The sequence below is a fragment of the Nyctereutes procyonoides genome, unplaced genomic scaffold (assembly GCF_905146905.1).
Source record: "Nyctereutes procyonoides isolate TBG_1078 unplaced genomic scaffold, NYPRO_anot_genome, whole genome shotgun sequence".
Classification (NCBI taxonomy): Eukaryota; Metazoa; Chordata; class Mammalia; order Carnivora; family Canidae; genus Nyctereutes; species Nyctereutes procyonoides.
In genome coordinates, this window is record NW_026575024.1 from 26845357 (window position 1) to 26861983 (window position 16627).

Sequence of the window (16627 nt, forward strand, 5' to 3'; positions counted from 1 at the left end):
GCTCCATGCACCAGGAGCCCGACGTGGGATTCGATCCAGGGTCTCCAGGATCGCGCCCTGGGCCAAAGGCAGGCTACAGGGAAGAATCTTAATTTTGTGGGAACTGGATTTTTGCAACCTAGACACAACGGTTTGCAAATTTTACAAAATTTTGCAAAAACACGTTAAAAAAAAAACACGAACAAGTTACTAGGACTTTTTTTTTTTTTTTTTTTTTTTGCTAGGACTCTTTCTAAACAAGAAAAGTTAAAGTTTGGGGTACCTGGGTGGCTCAGTGGTTGAGCATCTGCCTTTGGCTCAGGTCCTGATCCCGGGGTCATGGGATGGAGTACCGCATGGAGCTCGCTGTAGGGAGCCTGCTTCTCCCTCTGCCTCTCTGTGTGTCTCTCATGAATAAATTAAAATCTTAAAAAAAGAAGGGGATCCCTGGGTGGCACAGTGATTTAGCGCCTGCCTTCGTCCCAGGATCAAGTCCACATCAGGCTCCCAGCATGGAGCCTGCTTCTCCCTCTGCCTGTGTCTCTGCCTCTCTATGTCTCTCATGAGTAAATAAATAAAATCTTAAAAAAAAAAAAAAAAGACGAAGTTTAAGCTTCAGTCATTTAAGGTTAAATTCACCCCTGATTATACCTATGCATGTTTATTTACTGTCTTTTTCCACTTGAATGTTTCAAGAGGGCAAGAATTTTTACTTAAATTGTTAGTTCCTAGCACATCAGCACATAGAAGCTTTGTAACTATGAATTGAATACACCAGTTGAGGCTGGCACAGTTTTCCAGGTAGATATGACAATGGCCTAGCCTGGGGCTTTTGAGGAATGGATGGGGTCAGGATGATCTCATTGAAACCTCAGAACAGTGACCATAAAACCCATTTTAAAGCCGAGGGCCTGAATGTGAAGCAAGTGCCCAGTGAGAAGTGACACTGGGCCTAGAAACCCAGTCTGCCTTTTCTTGCCCCTCTTGGCCTCCAGCCACTGGCTCCCCACTCCTCACCCCCTGGCTGCCCCTTGCACAAGCCCTTGATGCAACTCTGTAATAGCCCAAGGCGCCCACCTTGGGGGCAGCGCTGGGAAAAAGATTTTGCAAGAGCTAGGGCAGGAAGCACCAGCCAGGGCGGGTCTGGGAAGATAAGGGCTCCCCCTCCAACCATATGCGCCTCCAGGCCTTCTGGTTTCCTCTCTTCCCTTCCCTTCCCTTTCCCGGACCCTGGCCTGGCCATGACTCACCTCCTTTCCCTCTGGCAGGCGGGCTGGGATCATGGGCCTGCCTGTCCCAGGAAAGCCTTGCTCTGTGTGACCCTGGGCAGTGGAAAGCCAGCAGTTCCTGGAGCTCAGTGAGAGTAGCTGGCATGAATAAAGGTTACACGGCTGAGCTTTAGTCTCAGGAGACAAAATGTGGGGGGTACCAGGACACCTTATTAAGCCAATTCTGAGCTCTGGGTGACTCAAATAGGCAGGTGTAAGGTTGGCTGGTTGGTTGTATGTGAAGCACCCTTTTACCCCTGTGGAGGGGAGAGTGTACAGAAGTGGGGGCCTAGAGATCCCTCTTCCTCTAGGACAGAACCCAGAGATCCCTCCACCTCTAGGACAGAATCAGACATTTCCACATTTTGGTTGGTCTCTACCTGGTTCAAGAACTGTATCTAGCTGTGTGACCTGCCTCTCATGACCCGGTCATACAGAACCTGGCCCAGCACCTCTTAGAGGTCAAGAGAGCCTGGGCCATTTCCGTCTTTAGAGACTGTAGTTAGATTTTTTTATTTTTATTTTTTTAATTATATTTATTTATTCATGAGAGACACACAGAGAGAGAGAGACAGAGACACAGGCTTCCTTACAGGGAGCCTGATGAGGGACTCGATCTCAGATCCCAGGATCACGACCTGAGCTGACACTCAGCTGTTAAACCACCCAGACATCCCTTTTTTTTTTTTTTTAATTTTTTTTTTTTTTTTTTTATGATAGTCACAGAGAGAGAGAGAGGAGAGAGAGAGGCAGAGACACAGGCAGAGGGAGAAGCAGGCTCCATGCCCCGGGAGCCCGACGTGGGACTCGATCCCCGGTCTCCAGGACCGCGCCCTAGGCCAAAGGCTGGCGCTAAACCACTGCCGCCACCCAGGGATTTCCCGCCCCCCCTTTTTTTTTAAATTAAGAAATGCTGAGGGACCCCAGTGGCTCAGTTGGTTAAGCGTCTGCCTTGGGCTCAGGTCATGATCCTGGGTCCTAGGATGGAGCCCTACATTCAGTTCCCTGCTCAGTGGTGAGTCTGCTTTCCCTCTGCCTGCTGCTCCCCATGCTTGTGCTATCTCTCAAATAATAAAATCTTAAAAAAAAAAAGCCAAAATATAGGTTGCAAAAATTGTGATATGTATTATGTATCTTGCATTTTTTTCTAGCTTAAGCATTTAAATTTTTTTTTTTTTTGAATTTATTTATTTATGATAGTCACAGAGAGGAGAGAGAGAGAGAGGGGCAGAGACACAGGCAGAGGGAGAAGCAGGCTCCATGCACCGGGAGCCTGATATGGGATTCGATCCCGGGTCTCCAGGATCGCGCCCTGGGCCAAAGGCAGGCGCCAAACCGCTGCGCCACCCAGGGATCCCTAGCTTAAGCATTTAAAACAAAAATATATAATGACTAGGTATGATTTCAATTGGAAATATGATGAAACAGCTCAATTGGATGTCCTATGGGAACCTGAAACCCCTCATATCCTTGTTTGGATCAAACGATTTCTAAAAAGCCCTCTCAGTCAGAGAGAGTCCCGGTGTGGCGCTGGATGTGTTACTTCACCTCTCTGATGACTCTGCTTTTCTCAACTGAAAAGTAGAAATAGCAATGGGCCTGTACAGCCCCCTTCCTAAGGGCTTAGGACATTTTACACCAACATACACTGTGTCCACTATGAGCCAGACACCTTGCTAAACTTTTGTTTTTTTTATCTTTTTCTTTTTTTCTTTTTTTTTTTTTTTTAGAGTTGGGGTAGGGGAGAAGGAGAAAAAGAATCCCAAGGAGGTTCGGTTCAGTATGGAGCCCAACACAGGGCTCGATCTGGCCTGCAGACCCCAAAATCATGAACTGAGCTGAAATCAAGAGATGTTCAACGGACAGAGCCACCGAGGTGCTGCATGGTGCTAAACTTTTGTGCACTGATTCAATTGATCCTTGGAGCCACCTTCTGGATCCCATTTCTCAAATGAGAAAACAGAGGCACAAACAGGTGAGGTGATGAGCATCAAGGATGATCCAGAGGCTGTGTTCCAGCTGCCTCCCGACTGAAATGTGAGCCTATTATTATTGTTGTTGCTCTGGTTATTTTTGTTGAAATGAGCACGATAGCATCATCGTTCCTGTACAGCTGTGAGGAGGATTAAATGAATTAAATTTAAAAGAGCTTAGTATGATACCTGGTACATAATAAGTGCTCCATAAGTGTTTGTTAAAGAAACACACACACACACACACACACACACACACACACACACACATCAGATTTCAGGCCCACAGCCCTGGGCAGGCAGGAGCCAATGCCCAAGAAACTTGGTCCTGGTGTTTCTCTGTAGCCTCTGCCCCCAGCTCCTCCCTGCACCAGGTCCAGGAGGGGTTAAGGAGTTAATGATTTTCCAAGCACCCTGAAAAGGGCAGGGTTTTGCGTGACACACACACACATACAGAGCAGGGCTTTGTGTGCTACACACACACACCAAAGTTTTGCATACTCCACACACAGAGCGGGACTGTGCGTGTTACACACACACACACACACACACACACACACACACACGCACGCACGCAGAGTCACGCCGGCCCCCGGCCCCACCCCCACCCCGCGAGGCGAGCCTGATGCAAGCCCAGCGCCCGCCCGTTCCCAGGCCCGGCTGCAGCTGCGGGCGGAGGGGCAGGGCGGGGGCGGCGCTGTTTGTCTAGCGCGGCCGTGCCAAAGGCGGCGGGCCCCAGACAGCCAGGCGCCTCCGTACACCTGGGGATGCTCAGGTTAAATAGCTCCGCATTCCTCGGGCCCAGCTGATGGAAACGCTCCCAGGCCGCCGCCGAGCGGGCCTCCAGATGGGCTGGGCCCCGGCCAAAGGGGAAAAGAGGGAAACGTGGAAGCCAGAGTGCGCCTGCACGGCGGGGAGGGGGCCGAGGCCCCCGCCCCCGCCGCGGCCCCTTCCCCTTCCCCGCCGGGCGGCAGGACGCGGGGGCACGCCCACGTGCCCGTGGGTGGGCTGGCGGGGGGCCGCCCCGGGAGGCAGTGGGTGCACACGTGTGCCTCTGAGGCACTCCAAGGGCACCCGGGCGACAGTTAATAGTGACAATTTGTAACTATCAAACACGGCGTAGTAAGTGCCCTATTCCGTGGATTCTCTGCAATCCGGGGAAGTTAACGCTCTGCAAGGGCAGCGGGGTCGGGTGTTGAGCGGGAAATAGCAAAGGGCATGATTTGCCTCCAAATATTGTTCTTTGATTAAGTCCATCATGTGCTGGGGTGGGGTGGCACCTGGCCTAGGGTTAGTGCTCAGCGGGTGATGATCTTTCATTTGTCCTTGATGCTGCCTCGGTTTCTCCTTGTAAACCTGGGATCAGAATCCTGCCTAAATTTAGCCCCATGGGGATCCATGGGATCTGATGTAAAGAGTAGAGAGCATGGATCCCGCTCATGGTACCAGGTGGCATTTATTTTATTCTATTTACGGACAAAATGTATTAATAGGCCTGACCCTCTCTGGACTAAGTTCTATGCCCTTAGGTTGGGGCTCGGTGTGTCCCCGAGTAATACATGGTAACTGATGTGGTCGGGATACTCCAAGGATGGTGTCCGCAGGGCCTAACAGTTGCTCCGAAGGTTGGTACTTGAGCTTCTGATGGAGCGTTTCCTGAGCACAGCTGCCCCCACCTCCACCCCAGACCAGCAGAGACCCAGGAATGCCAGCCAACTTACAGAACAATTACACACTTAGAAACCCACAGTGTGGTTCTGAAGCTCCTGGACACACAAACCCATCCATCAAGCCAGACCCATGCAGAGATGCCCATAATGCATTTGGGCAGAACACAGAAGCCCAAACAGCTGGAGGTTGCACACTTATCTGCAGAACACATGTGCTCGCATTTGCCCTTCCGCACACCCCCCATGCCTTATCCTCATCCACACCCCTAGGCCTGTACACAGCAGATGACCCAGCCCCACAGGCGGGGGGAGCTACCAGTTCACTCATGTCACAAACACAGGCCCAGACACTCCTATGCACTCCTCTGTGTGCAAACTCACACATGTCCAGGCAGATAGCCCCTTGCCAATGACAGCTTTTTCCTGCTCAAGAGCTGGGGACGGACTCTCCCATTCCTCCCCAGCCCACACGGGAACCCTGGGGGAGAGAGGTTGGTCTGCGTGAGCTATTGGCATAGCCAGGCCAGGGTGAGGGGGCTGAGCCTGGACCCAGAGCAGGTGGCCCAGCAGCTGTGCCCAGGCTGGCCCTGCCAACTTGCTCACCCACTTGGACAAGCTGGGAGCCCCAGGGCAGCCTGCTACAATCCAGGGCTAGGCAGCCCAACTGGGGAGGCACCTCCCACCGGGGAATGGGGGGACAGAAGTCCTGCCTCAGACAGGCTCTCAGCAAGTTTTCCCCTGTAGGTCTTGGTCTCCCCCTCCCCTATGTTGGCAAAGATGGACGTGGCTCAGTGACCTGGTTCTCCAACTTAAATGGCCTGTTGAATACTTAAGTGACAGTGGGCCTTGGCAGGTTGATCTGCACTTTAACAACCTCCCCAGGTGACCCAGATGGCCCAAGACCCCTTGGAGAAACCCTAGAGGTCTAAAGGATTTAATTTTATGACACCAGGGAGCAGGGAAATGACCAGTGATGGGGAAAGAATAGACTTTAAAGACACCGGAAAACACTCAGTTCAGGTCGGTAAAACCGACAGTCCAGATGTGGCCTTCTAAGTACCCCTCCCCCCCACCCCAGCACCAGCTGTGAAGAGTCAGGGGTCACCCGCATCCCAAGGCCCTCCCCTCAGTCCAAGAAATCACTGCAACTTTACCGCAGTCTAAAGTGTTTGTTTAATAACAAAAAAAGAAAACCACCCCACAGAACTATTGTAAAACAATATTCTCGGTGATCATTGTAATATACAATACAAAGCAATTAATTTCCTCAGAAATCTGAGAAGCACCAAACGTGACCATTTTTTAAAATGTCTGCTTTTCAAAAAATAGAAACACACCGGGGAGGGGTCCCCCAAGTCTCTGGTGGTTGGTAGGTGTGGAGTCAGCCCTCCGTCCCCCGGCCCTGGGCTGGATCCAGCAAGCGCCCCACCGGTCGCTGAGCTCAATCTCAATCGTGTGTCCTCCCCAGCTCCAGCGAGGCGCTCGGCAGGATCAGAGCACGGGTTCTTCTCGCCCCCTGGAGGGCTGGGGTCCGCCAGTCCTGGAGAGAGGCGCTTCAGCGACACAAGATGCGATCGTCCGCCGGAACACAGGCCGCCTGTGAAAACGAGAGAGAGGTGAGACGGGCGGGTCGGAGGGGACGAGGCTGCAAGACCTTCCCCAGGAGACACTTTTGAGAGCGCGCTTCTTCCGATCTCCTCGGGCATCCCTGCACAGCCAGGTGCCCGAAAGGATGGGGCGGCTGTAGAGCCAAGGCTCACCCCCCTCCGCCTCCCTCGGGGCCTGTGTCCCCAACTGTAGGAAGAAAATGCTCATCTCACCTCGGCCGCCAGGGCGCTGATCTCGCCGTTGAGGGTGCTGAGCGGAGCCCGGGCGGGGAGCCCCCGGCCTCCCGGGGTCCCGACTTGGGATTCCGAGTTCAGCTCCAACTCCAGGTCCCAGATGTAGTCGATGACGTGCTGGAGGATCTCCACCCGGCTCACCTTGCGGTTCTGGGGCAGGGTGGGCACCAGCTCCTTGAGGCGCGAGTAGCAGCCGTTCATGTCGTAGAGCAGCACGTTCACTTGCTGCTCGTCGAGCAGGGCGGGCAGGCGCGCCCCGGCGCCCCCGGCGCAGCGCGAGATGGCCACGCTCTGCTCGGACAGACAGCGCACCACCTCGCCCGCGCCGCCCGCCGTCTTGCCGGCCTTCAGCGCGCAGCTGGGGCCCGCGGCGGCCGCGGCACTGCCACTGGCGACCTTCATGATGCTGGCGTCGGAGTAAGAGCGGGGAGCCGAAGCGCAAGGAGGCGGACACCCGGCGGGAGCCTAGGCCTCGGGGCGGGGGAGAGACGGTTGTAGAACGCGCCCGCGGCACCCCCGCAGCAGCTTTTATAGAGACGCCGCGGCTCCCCCCCCTCCCCTCTGCCCCGCCGCCAGAGGCGGGCTCAGAGGTTCAAAAGCAGCCAATGGGCGGTCTTGAGGCGTGGCCTTCGGTGCTTCTGGGGCCCGCCTCCTGCTCTACGAGTGCACCCTCGCAGCCTCGGAAAGGGAGCCCGAGTCTCAAGAACCGGGAGTGGAAGGGCACGGGGCGGGGTGGCTAGTGCCAGGCCAGGGCTACCTTGAGCTTCTCGCAAAGGAGGCATTGCCGGGAACGAAGACTTCTGGAATCACTTTTCTCAGGTTCATTTTCTCACCTCTCCAGCTCCATTTTACAGATGGGAGAAATTGAGGCTTCAGTGCGGAAGCGGCTGGCTCTGGCTTATCTAGAGAGCCCACGACTAGAGCCTGGGCTTCTGGGAGCCCGACCTCCTGGGTCTGGCACAAAACTTAAAGCCGGCCTTCCTTTACCCTCTGCTCCCCAAAGCTGGTCTCCCTTACCCAATTCCCAGAGAAAGTTGCTGGTTAATGTTCCTGGGACCTGGGAGGATTTACCCAGGCCCCTCTGGGTGGGAGCAATTAATTCGGGAAAGTCTTCCTCTAGGATCGGGGGCGGATCCTCTGGGACATGAACTAGATAGAAGGCCCCCAGAGGGGGGCTGCATCCCCTGCAAAGATTCCCTAAATCTGCATCAACTAGTGATTTTAGAATTTTTCTCCCTTTTTTGGCTGTTTCCTGTCCCCTTCCCCCCCACCCCCAAGACCTCTGATCAGGGTCTCCCTCCCACGGCGCGGCAGCTGCGGAGCTCCAGGCTCACCCCCCCCGCCCCCCACCTCCCGGGCGGGTCTGTGTCAGCGTCTGAACAAGCGGCTCAGACCGTTAGACGCCAGGCCCGTGACGTCACCCATTCATAAAACCGGGACGGGCTGTCAGGCTGGCGCCGCGCGGGCGGTCGCCATGGAGACGGCAAACCCGGCCGGAGCGCTCCCCCACTGCGCCGCGCTCGGCCAGTCACCTGCGGACCTCGGGCGGGAAGCGGGGAATGCGCTCCTGGCGGGCGCGGTCTCTGGCCGAGGGTCGCCTTCCCTGCTCCACACCTGGGAATCGCCCCGCCGGGCTCACACCTCAGGCCCCTGGGACGTTTCTTCACCGCTTCCTCGGCACCCTGGCTGCAGGGGGAGAGTTCTCATCCCAACTTTGCTGCTGGGTGAAGTTAGTTGTCTCCGGCCCTCTCTGAGGCTTTTTTTTTTTTTTTTTAAGATTTTATTTATTCATGAGAGAGGCAGAGACACAGGCAGAGGGAGAAGCAGGCTCCACGCAGGGAGCCCGACGCGGGACTCGATCCCGGGTCTACAGGATCGCGCCCTGGGCCCTCGGCAGGCCCTAAACCGCTGAGCCACCCAGGGATTCCCCCCTCTCTGACTCCTAATATAGCATTTGCCTGGCATTTTGATATTAATGACAAAGTGGCTTATTGAATTCTTAGTTCGTGCAAGGCACGTGTATTTCATTGTGTGTAAAGCCATTGCCTTTACCATCTTCTGTAATCCTAGTCACAACTCTAGAGAGGAGTTCTTTGGTTTCTTTATGCAAAGGAGGAAACTGAGGCCGGAAAAGTCTCCCTAGAGGCATAGCTCTTGTAATGGCTGCATTATTTTAACAGGGGCACTTTATTGTAAAGCAATCCCTCCCTTCCAGGGTAGGGAGTCGGAGCTTTTGGAGCCCCAGATTGGCCAGAAGCTGGAGACACCAATGTTTAGAATAGCCACCCAGGGACGTGGAGCTTTGGCATGGCTAAAATACTTTGCCCACCACGGAGAGAGTTGGTATTATGGTTATGGTCCCTCCTCCTCCCCATCCCCCAGCAATTAATTCACTGGGCATCAGCAGGTTTCCTTTTCCCACAGAAGTCTGGGGGAGGGGGCCAGTAAACCTGGCTTCTGCCTCAACATGGGAGAACCAGGAAAACCAATCAGTGAGACCAGCTTCAAAGGAAAGAGACATTATTAATTAATTAACTGGACTCTTCATCCCTTTTACCACACCCCCAAACTCTCCAAACTCCCTAAGCCTTGTTTAGCAATCTTCTAATAACTGGCAAGAACATTTTGCTGTCCAAAACAATTGCTAAAGAATTGGGAAGACAATGACCAGCCAGAAGAAATTAGAATATTAATTCATTACCCAGTGTTTATTAACTGACCCAGCAATTCTCCTTGCTGGCATCAATTCCAGAGAAACTTACACACACAGACACAAGGATGTCTGCCCAAGGACATTCACTGAGGTGCTATTTTCAAGAGGGGAAGTTGAGGTAACCTAAATGTCCACCCACAGGGGCATTAGATGAACTATGAATGGAACATATACACTATGAATGGAACATGGGTGCTATGGAATGTCTATGCAGCAGGTGGGAAGAAGGGCTGAGAGATACCTAGATTCTACTCTTGGTAGAGTAACCATTAGACTAGTGGCCAAGGTAGGACTTCTTGCGTGTAAAAAAAGCAAACATACTGCTCCCAAGTACAAGTGTACCTGGAAATGAATTTTTATTTTTATTTTTGGAAATGAATTTTTAAAAGAGAGAATCAGGGATCCCCGGGTGGCGCAGCGGTTTGGCGCCTGCCTTTGGCTCAGGGCGCGATCCTGGAGACCCGGGATCGAATCCCACATCGGGCTCCCGGTGCATGGAGCCTGCTTCTCCCTCTGCCTATGTCTCTGCCTCTCTCTCTCTGTGTGACTATCATAAATAAATAAATTTAAAAAAAAATTTAAAAGAGAGAATCAAGCTGTGGAAAAATTCCAAACACAGTACTGTGTGATTTTTCCTTATATGAAGTTCTAGAATGGGCATAACTAATCTTTGGCGAAAGAAATCAGAATGGTAGTTGTTTCTGGGAGTGGAGGGTGGAAGTTGCCAGGGAAGGGGTGTGAGGGAACTTTCTGGAATGATGGAAATATTCTATATGATGGCGAGGTGTGTGGTACACAGTGTATGAATTAATCAAAACACATTGGATTTTTTTTTAACACATTGGATTATATACTTTTGTGCAGGTCATTTTATTTATCTACCTTTCTGTTTTTTAAGATTTTACTTACTTATTCATGAGAGACACACAGAGAGGCAGAGACACAGGCAGAGGGAGAAGCAGGCTCTCTGTGGGGAGCTCAATGTGAGACTCAATCCCAGGACCCCAGGATCAGGCCCTGAGCCTAAGGCAGGAGCTTGATCATTGAGCCACCCAGGTGTCCCTGCATTTCATTGTATTTAAATTGCACCTCAACAAGAGTGCCTAGCTGGCTTAATCTGTGGAGCATGGGACTCTTTTTTTTTTTTTTTTAATTTTATTTATTTATTCATGAGACACACACACAGAGAGAGAGAGTCAGAGACACAGGCGGAGGGAGAAGCAGGCTCCATGCAGGGAGCCCGACTTGGGACTCCATCCCCTGTCTTCAGGATCATGCCCTGGGCTGAAGAGGGTGCTAAACTGCTGAGCCACCTGGGCTGTCCTGGAGCATGGGACTCTTGATCATGGGGTTGTGAGTTCAAAGCCCATGTTGAGGGTAGGGAATTACTTTTTTAAAATTTTAAATAAACAAACAAATAAATTGCATTCAACAAAAATATTAGAAAAAAAGATAAACATCAAATTCCTGACATTACTCACCACTGTGAAGAGTGAGGGAAGGAGAACAATATGAAGTAGGACTTTCACTCTTATCTTCACGTGGGTATTTCGTTCTTACATTTTGTCTTCAACAGTGTTACTGAAGTGTAACTGACACACGCTAACTGCATATATTTAATGGGTACAATCTGATAACTTTAGACAGGCATACATACCCATAAACCATCACCATAATCAAGAACATTAACATACACTTCTTTAGCTCTAAAAGTTTTTCTCTGCCCCTCCTAACCCCACCCTCCGCCTCTTCTACCCAGTGCCCAGGCAGTCACTCACTCCTCTCTCTATAGATTACTTTGCCTTTTCTAGAATTTTATATAAAGGGAGTACAATATATATTGTATGTATACTCTTTCCTCCAAAAAAAAAAAAAAAAAAAAAAGGCTTTCAGCCTTGTTTCTTGAACTCCACCTAATTATTTTGAGATTCATCCATGGTCATTCCATTGTTACTGCAGAGTAGTAGTGGTATACGGATCTGCCACGATTTGCTTATCCATTCACCTGTCCTGGACTTTTGGGTTGTTTGTAGTTTGGGGGTTGTACAAATAAAACTGCTACAAACATTTGTGTACAAGTGTTCCTATGAATCTACGCTTTGATTTCTTTTAGACAAATAGTAGTGAAGTCACTGGATCACAACGTAGGTTTTTATGTAACTTTATAAGAAATTGCTTACCTGTTTTCCCAAGGGGGTATTCCGTGTACATGCTTATCAGTGGCACTGAGAGTCGACTTCCTCCATGTCCTCTCTCAGGGTTTGCTCAGTCTTTTTCAGCCATTCTAATAGATGGGTTGATGTATCTCACTGTGACTTTAATTTGCATTGTCCTAATGACTACAGATGTTGAGCATCTTTTCATGTGCTTATATGTATGCCATTCATATATCTTCTTAGGTGAAGGCTCATTTACTTCTTTTGCTCATTAAAAAAAGTATTAGAGGGACACCTGGGTGGCTCAGTGATTCAGAGTCTGCCTTCAGCCCAGGGCGTGATCCTGGAGACCTGGAATCGAGTCCCGTGTCAGGCTCCCTGCATGGAGCCTGCTTCTCCCTCCGCCTGTGTCTCTGTCTCTCTCTCTGTGTCTCCCATGAATAAATAAATAAAATCTTTAAAAAAATTAGATAACTCTAGATTCGCATATAGTCATAAGAAACAATACAGAGAGATCCCTCATAGCCTTCACCCAGGTTCCCTGATGGCAGCATCTGGCAGTACAATATCACAAACACCTTTCACCAGCTTTATACACACTCACTTGTGTGTGTATTTAGTTCTATGCAATCTTATTTCTATATGATGTTATTACACGTGCAGACTTACACGACCACTGCCATAGTGAAGACACAGAACAATTCCATCACAAAAGTCCCTCCTGCTACCGGTCAATCTTTCGCCCACTTCTTTTCATTTGTTTTCTTCTTGTTGAGTTATAAGAGTTCTTTATATATTTTAGGGATCCCTGGGTGGCTCAGCGGTTTAGCGCCTGCCTTTGTTCCAGGGTGTGATCCTGGAGTCCCGGGATCGAGTCCCGCGTTGGGCTCCCCGCATGGGGCCTGCTTCTCCCTCCTCCTGTGTCTCTGCCTCTCTCTCTCTCTCTCTCTCTCTCTCTGTCTATCATAAATAAATAAATAAATAAATATTAAAAAAAACTTAAAAAAAGAGTTCTTTATATATTTTGAACCCAAATCCCCAGACATATGATTTGCAACTATTTTTTCTGTGTCTGTTCTTTGCATCCTTTCAAACAGTATCTTTTGAAGAAGTTTTAAATTTTGATGAAATCCAATTTCTCAATTTTTTATTTTATAGATCATGCTTCCCTGATCATATCTAAGAAATCATAGCCTCAAGATCACAAAAGTTTTCCCCTCCTATATTTTCCAGACATTTTATAGTGTTGGGTTTTTTTTTTTTTTTAAGATTTTATTTATTTATTCATGAGAGACACACACACAGAGAGAGAAACAGAGACAGAGACAGAGAGAGGCAGAGACACAGGCAGAGGGAGAGGCAGGCTCCATTCAGGAAGCCTGACGTGGGACTCGATCCTGGGTCTCCAGGATCACGCCCTGGGTTGAAGGCAGCGCTAAACCGCTGAGTCACTTGGGCTGCCCCATAGTGTTGGGTTTTACATTTCAGTCTATGATCTGTTACACTTGGGCATTTCTTGAATATATTTTAAAACAAAAATGGATTCGTGTACTACTTTGTTTAATAAAAAGCCAGCTCCAAATGGTTAGTGTTCCTCCCTCTGGCCTGTTTGTCAGAATGAGATAGAATGTCAATGCCACTCTGCAGGCAAATAGAGAAAGAAGGTCAAGGGAAAATAAGGACCCTTTAAAGTTAAGTGCACATAACATTCATGAACACCCACCTCCTGCCAGGTCCTGTGCTGGCCACGGGCTATAGAAAGGAATTATTGGGGATCCCTGGGTGGCTCAGCAGTTTAGCCCCTGCCTTCACCCCAGGGCATGATCCTGGAGTCCTAGGATCAAGTCCTACATGGGGCTCACTGAGTGGAGCCTGCTTCTCCCTCTGCCTATGTCCCTGCTCTCTCTCTTTCTCTCTCTCTCTCTCTGTCTCTCATGAATAAATAAATAAAATCTTGAAAAAAAAGGAATTATTCTCACATCAAGACTATATTATGCTGTTTCTCCCTCTGCCTCTCTCTCTAGCTGTGTCTCTATGAATAAATAAAATCTTTAAAAAAAGACTATATTATGAAAATTTCCCAGTAGGTGCCTTAGAAACACAAAGAAAAAAAAAAGAAAGAAAAGAAACACAAAGGGTGAGTTCTACCTTGGAGGAAATCAGGGAGGCTCCCTGGAGGAGGTGACTTATCCTCTGAGCATTCTATGTAGGAAAAACATAAGGAGAAATGGCCAGAATGAAGATGTGTGGGGGCACTGGTGTCTGGACAAAGTTTGACAATTTGAGAAGCAACTGGCTGTGGAATAGTTGAAAGGCCTGGGGCAGGGTCCAACAGCTTAGGCTTCAAATCCTTACACTGTGTGACCTGAAGGAACACCATCCACCTCTCTGAGCCTCTGCTTCCCCATTGGCATAATGATGATAGAAGTTCCCACCTCCCTAAGGTTACTGTGAAGCGTCATCGAGATTAGGCTCGCAAAGTGCCTGCCATGGTCTTGGTACATCGTAGATGCTCACTAAACACTAGGCGGCAGGTGCTCGCTTCGGCAGCACATGTACTAAACAGTGGGTGGTAGTAGTAACTGGCCAATTCCAGGTCAGACTGTGGGGCTTCTTTGGTTACAGTTCTGCTTCCAGGGGTTTTTAGGAGCTCTGTGAGATGGGCTTCCAGACCGCCTGAGATATTCTCTTCTCTGTATTCCCTTCAGACTTCACAACTGAAATAGTGACACCTTCCTATACTCGCACCCATCCCAGGCCTATGTGGAAGAGTTGGCTTCATTCCTTTCCAGAAAATTTTCAGTACTGCCAGACATTGGTTATTATCTCTTACATTTTTCAAGCTTGACAAGAAGTTTAAATAAAGACTGCCAGTTTATTTGGTTGCCAAATGGGCATTTTTTTCTCACCCTCTCCTTGGGAGTGTGCACTGGGGGAGCCTTCTTCTCCCAGTCCGACCTACTAGGTCAGCTGAGGAAAGCAGACTCCTCTTTTGGTAGCCAGGAAATTCAGAGGACTCATTAAAGGAACCCCCATGGTCCCAACCCAGGGTTCATGCCCCTGGTCTTTTTGGAAGCCCTTTACACATACCCAGCACCATCTGATTTGCCCAGCTCCTCCCGGGGCTGGCAGCAGCTGTATTGTTATCACGTGCCATTTCACAGATGGGAATACCGGGGCCAGAGAGGATGAGGGACCACCAGCCCTTTACACCTTCAAATCCTGGCTCTACCATGAGCAAGCTGTACCTGTTTCCTCAGCTGTGAAGTGGAGAGAATGCTTAGTCCTTTTGGTCCAGTGGCTGGGAGAGTGAATAAGCTATACTAAGAGGTGGTCTTTCTCTGTCCCCACACCTCCCTCCCTCCCTTCTTTCTTTCTTTCTTTCTTTCTTTCTTCTTTCTTTCTTTCTTTCTTTTTTTTAAGATTGTATTTATTTGGGGCACCTGGGTGGCTCAGTGGTTGGAGCGTCTGCCTTCGGCCCAGGGTGTGATCCTGGAGTCCCAGGATCGAGTCCCACATCGGGCTCCCTGCATGGAGCCTGCTTCTCCCTCTGCCTGTGTCTCTGCTTCTCTCTCTCTCTCTCTCTCTCTCTCTCTCTCTGTGTGTGTGTCTCCCATGAATAAATAAACAAAATCTTTAAAAAAAAAAGGTTTTTTTTTTTTGTTTTTTTTTTTTTGCCTTCAAGTTCCCCCTGTGGGCCTCCAGGGCTCAGGGCAAATGAGTCCCATGTTCTAAGTGCTCATTCTGCATCAGGCATGGTGACAAAGTTTTAACCAAAGATAGTGAGCTCAGGAGGGCAGGGACCAGGCTGTCCTCTTCCCTGCTGTAACCCAGGGCCTGGTACAGCTCCTGGCACACAGTGAGGGACACCCAGTGACTATCTGTCAACCGAAAAAAAGAAGACCCATGACCTAAGTAGTAATATTATGTTCCCTTGACCACTGAGGCCACTGAGGCCCAGAGAAGTTGAGTGATTTGCTTCAGATCACACAGCTGGGATGCGGCATCCACTGTAGGGTGTCTGGCTCCTGAGGCAGTGGCAGCATGGGGCTGCGGGGCTTGTGTGCATGTGTGTGTCTACGCTGCAGAGTGCATCCTTTTTGATGCGGGTTCGTGTCAGGCATGCTCACCACTGCCCCTCCCGGAGTCTTGGCCTTGAAGGCTCCAGGGCGGGCCTGCCTGTGCCACGTGACCTCCTCTGGCCCGGCAGCTGTTCCCCAGATGTGCCCACAGCATGGTCTTCCAGCCGCCAGGCCGGCGCCTCTGGGCTGGGACTGCCGGAGCTGCGGGGGAGAGACCTTTGGCTCTGGCTGTCCCCGCCCCCTCCCTTGTAACAGGAGACGACAAGCCCCCCCCCATATACACTCTACCCCCCAGAACCGTGCCTCTGCCAACACCGCCTCTCTGCCCATCACACAGAGAATAAGTCCAAACCCCTCCCCAGCCGGCAGCCCCTGCCCACCGCTACAGACCTCATCGCCCGCCCTGCCCTTTCTCTTGTGGCCCACGTGGCCTCCTTTACTACAGGAGCAGCTCCTACCTCAGGGCCTTTGCCCTTGCCATTCCCTCTCCCTAGAGCACTCATCCAGATCTTCACAAGACTTCTCCTTCTTCAAGTTCAGGTTAAACGTCACCTTCTCAGAGGTCTTCTTAGAACCTTCTTTGGGTGTTCACTTTCTTGCATATTCTCCTGGTCTTAATTATTCATAGAATTTATCTCCACCTGAAATGATCTTTGTTTTCTTGGATGTTGTCCATCTGCCTCTACCCCATGCTCTCCCTGGGCTGTGAGCTCTAGGAGGACAAGAACTATGTCTCCTGTGGTCACTGCTATGTCCCCAGGGCCTGGCCCAGAGAGGGTAAGTGACTTGCTCAAGGTCACACAGCATGGGGAAGGAGTGGCACCTGGCTGGCTCAATCGGTAGAGCATGCAATTCTTGATCTCAGGGTTGTGACCTTGAGCCCCATGTTGGGCATAGAGACTAAAAAAAAAAAAAAAAAAAAACGGTTGTGAAATTGCACTAATT

At 50.3% G+C, this 16627-nt stretch overlaps 1 protein-coding gene across 1 annotated transcript; it reads right to left on the reverse strand.

Moving 5' to 3' along the window:
* Positions 1–6039: 6039 nt before the first annotated feature.
* On the reverse strand, positions 6040–7246 carry ID1 (inhibitor of DNA binding 1). Its single transcript, XM_055303191.1, has 2 exons — positions 6711–7246; positions 6040–6487 (listed from the first exon to the last, which is right to left on the reverse strand). The coding sequence occupies exons 1-2, from the start codon at positions 7131–7133 to the stop codon at positions 6446–6448; spliced, it is 465 nt and encodes a 154-aa protein (XP_055159166.1). The 5' UTR covers positions 7134–7246; the 3' UTR covers positions 6040–6445.
* Between the last annotated feature and the right edge of the window lie 9381 nt (positions 7247–16627).